The 2,920-nt window shown below is 49.5% G+C and overlaps 1 protein-coding gene across 3 annotated transcripts in view; it reads right to left on the reverse strand.

The window, feature by feature from the left end:
- Gak (cyclin G associated kinase) overlaps positions 1–2,833 on the reverse strand; it is a 64,541-nt gene extending 61,708 nt beyond the window's left edge. For all 3 annotated transcript variants that reach the window (XM_032916094.1, XM_032916093.1, XM_032916092.1), the window contains exon 1: positions 2,577–2,833. In XM_032916094.1, the coding sequence (XP_032771985.1) occupies positions 2,577–2,721 (145 nt within the window). In that variant the 5' untranslated portion in view covers positions 2,722–2,833. The remainder of the gene's footprint in view (positions 1–2,576) is intronic.
- Positions 2,834–2,920: the final 87 nt, after the last annotated feature.

Below are 2,920 nucleotides of genomic sequence, written 5' to 3' on the forward strand. Positions count from 1 at the left end.
GCAATTTATTTGACTATAGAAACTTTTCTCAGCCCCTCTGGGACCATCCCATGATGTAAGGTCATGACCTGAGTCATCTCTTAGAACCTGAAAAGTTCTGATGTTGTTAAGAGCCTCCCTCACGTTCTTGTAAGACAGCTTAAATCCCAATGGACCATGGTCTATGGCTGCTGTTCAGGAAAATCATTTAAGTAATCTATGCAAAATACTACAGATTTCTTACTGTCTCGATTCAGAAAAACAAACAAACACACTTAAAATACCTAAGTCTAAAAGGAGGAAATCTATGGCTTAAAATTGCACTGATTATTTTTATTCCCGGTTGGGCCAGAGAGCAGAGGGAACAAGCTGCTAGAGACAGTGGCTGCCCACACTTCCTGGTTTTTCATCCTGGATTCAATGTGGTCTGGGTAAGCTTCCTGCTTTACACAATCTCCCTCTCCTGGGGACTGGGACCATGTCCCACTAGAGATGGCCTCTTGGCCAGGTGGGTACAGTGTACAGCTATCTCCTTCTGGCCCCCTTTTATAGAAGCAGGCCTTCCATATAACCTGGAATTCACACTGTTTATTGTACTGCCACACCCAAGCTACCTCTTCCTTCTACTATCTGAATATGTGTCTTACTTTACATTCTATAAGAAAGGAAACCCAGTCTGTCTCTTCTCTTCCTCTCTTCCCTTCTGGTTCTCAGATTGAACCCAGGGCCTCATAAATGTTAAGCAAGTGCTATACCACTGAACTATAATACAGACACACACACACACACACACACACACACACACACACACAAACACCCCTAGCCCTTTTCACTTTTTGAGACAGCATCTTATTAACTTGCCCAGATTGGCTTTTAATTCTACCTGTAGTCCAGGCAGACCCTGAAGTTAGAATTTTCCGGCCTCAAACTCCCGGGACGCTAGGATTACAGGCCCGCGCCATCAGTTCAACGTTGAATTTCTCAAAAAACTAAGGCAACTGCCTGGTATCTTCAGAATGAACAAACCGATTGGCATCATCTTTGTCATCTCAATAGATGAAAGGTGTGTCACATATCAGACTGTTAGTGGAGGTCCTAAACCCATCTCTGAAGGGAAAAGCACTAGACGCCTTCTCAACGAATCCACATCCAAATCTATGTAAACCACAGTGGAGAACACTGTGAAAACCTCTGCTCTTCCATAGTAAAGAGTGTTAAACAAGTTCCCTGCTCCCAGTAAGCACGAATGACAGGGACAGCCTTAACGAGATGATTCACCAATCCTGAGAGGTGCTTCAGACCTGGGTCAGGCCACTCTTCTCCCTGAACCAATTTCCAATTTGTCAGAACATAACTATGTCTAGCAGGTAAGCTTCACAGCTATTGAGATCTGGCACATGCCTAGATACTGACGGACAAAAAAAACAAACAACAAAAAAAAAAAATGGCTCAGAGGCTAAGAGATTTGTTGCTCTTGCAGAGGAGAGGAGCAACACTGGATTCCTAGCACCCACACAGAGGTTAACAACTGTCTCTAACTCCAGTTCCAGGGGATCCAATGTCCTCTTCTGGTCTCAGCAGGCAGTACACACAGATAATGCCCAGAGACAGAGGCAGGTAAAACACCATTAAAAAAAAAAAAAAAAAGTAAATCTTTAAAAAAGTAAAATCACAGAAGAGAAAACTCCTCCACACAGGCTGATTACAGATCCTGCGTGAGGAAGCTACAAACTAGGCTGGCCTCAAGACACATAACTATGGAATTGTTTATCAAGCAGGTTCCTAAAGGTTACACCAACGGGCTCTGCTTCCTGTAACTTATACAAGGTCTTTACAGAAAAATTCAAGAGGTGAGGCAAACACTTAGGCCATAAAAGAAAAAGAGGCTATAGGGTCCCACAATCTATCCTCTACCTCCCCAAGCAAGGGAAGACTGTACAGGCCCCAGAACTCAGCACAAGCACTTCCATCTCAAAACAGTCCTCAGGATGCAACAACAACGCTGCATAGGATACAAAGAATAACAACAGCTTATGACCCCAGAGTGACTCTGCTCTCCTCTTGACTCCACCTTTCAATCTTTTTATATATGCCCCAGATACTGCTTTGGCGCTAAGTAGAGGTGATCCCTCCAGTCCCAGGCCTCCTTTACTGGACAACCACCTGCTAGCATGTCCCTTGCACTAACTCTACCCCACCAGGAAGTGTTCAACCCAGAAGTAGCCTATCCTCTGCAGTCACCACAAAAGGCCTTAACCCACTTTTCCCCTGTGGGCTCCCTTCCTGGCAAGACCCTCTCCGTCCTGACTCACACACCCCGGCGGTGTCCCTTCGTAGCGATGACCTGATTTACATCCCAGCCGTGACTTTTCCGGCAGACCCTGCCCAGAAAGATGACTCCCCGCGGCCCTGATCTGACCCACACCTCAGTCGTGACTCTTTCGGTCTCAGACTTGATTCACACCCTGGACACGATCCTCCTTGCTACCTATGCCTAAAGCGGTGACCCTCGCGCGCCCTGACTTGAACCACACCCCAGCAGCGACCCTGCTGGGCAGCTCTTGCCTCCCGCGGCCTGGCGACGCCTTACGCCTCACCCTCGGCCAGGACCCGCCGCACCCGCAGACGCAGCTCGCCCAGCTCCACAGTCTGCCCCACGAAGTCACTCTGGTCACGGCCGGCAGCTCCGCCAAGAGAACCAGGGCCCGCCAGGAAGTCCAGCGCAGACTGCAGCAGCGACATGGCGATGGCCGCTTCGCGGCAGCGGGAGCCAGGCTCCAGCTCCGCACTGCCGGGTTAGCAGCTGCGGGCAACCAACCCGGCCATCTTCCGCCCGCGCCGTGACGTAAGTCAGAGAGCGAGTTGCGTCGCGACGCCGCGGCCCCGCCCAGACGCAGCAAGCGGAAGGGCACGTGTTTCTGCAGAGCCGGCAGCTGGCGCA

This window comes from Rattus rattus, chromosome 11, assembly GCF_011064425.1.
Source record: "Rattus rattus isolate New Zealand chromosome 11, Rrattus_CSIRO_v1, whole genome shotgun sequence".
Taxonomy (NCBI): domain Eukaryota; kingdom Metazoa; phylum Chordata; class Mammalia; order Rodentia; family Muridae; genus Rattus; species Rattus rattus.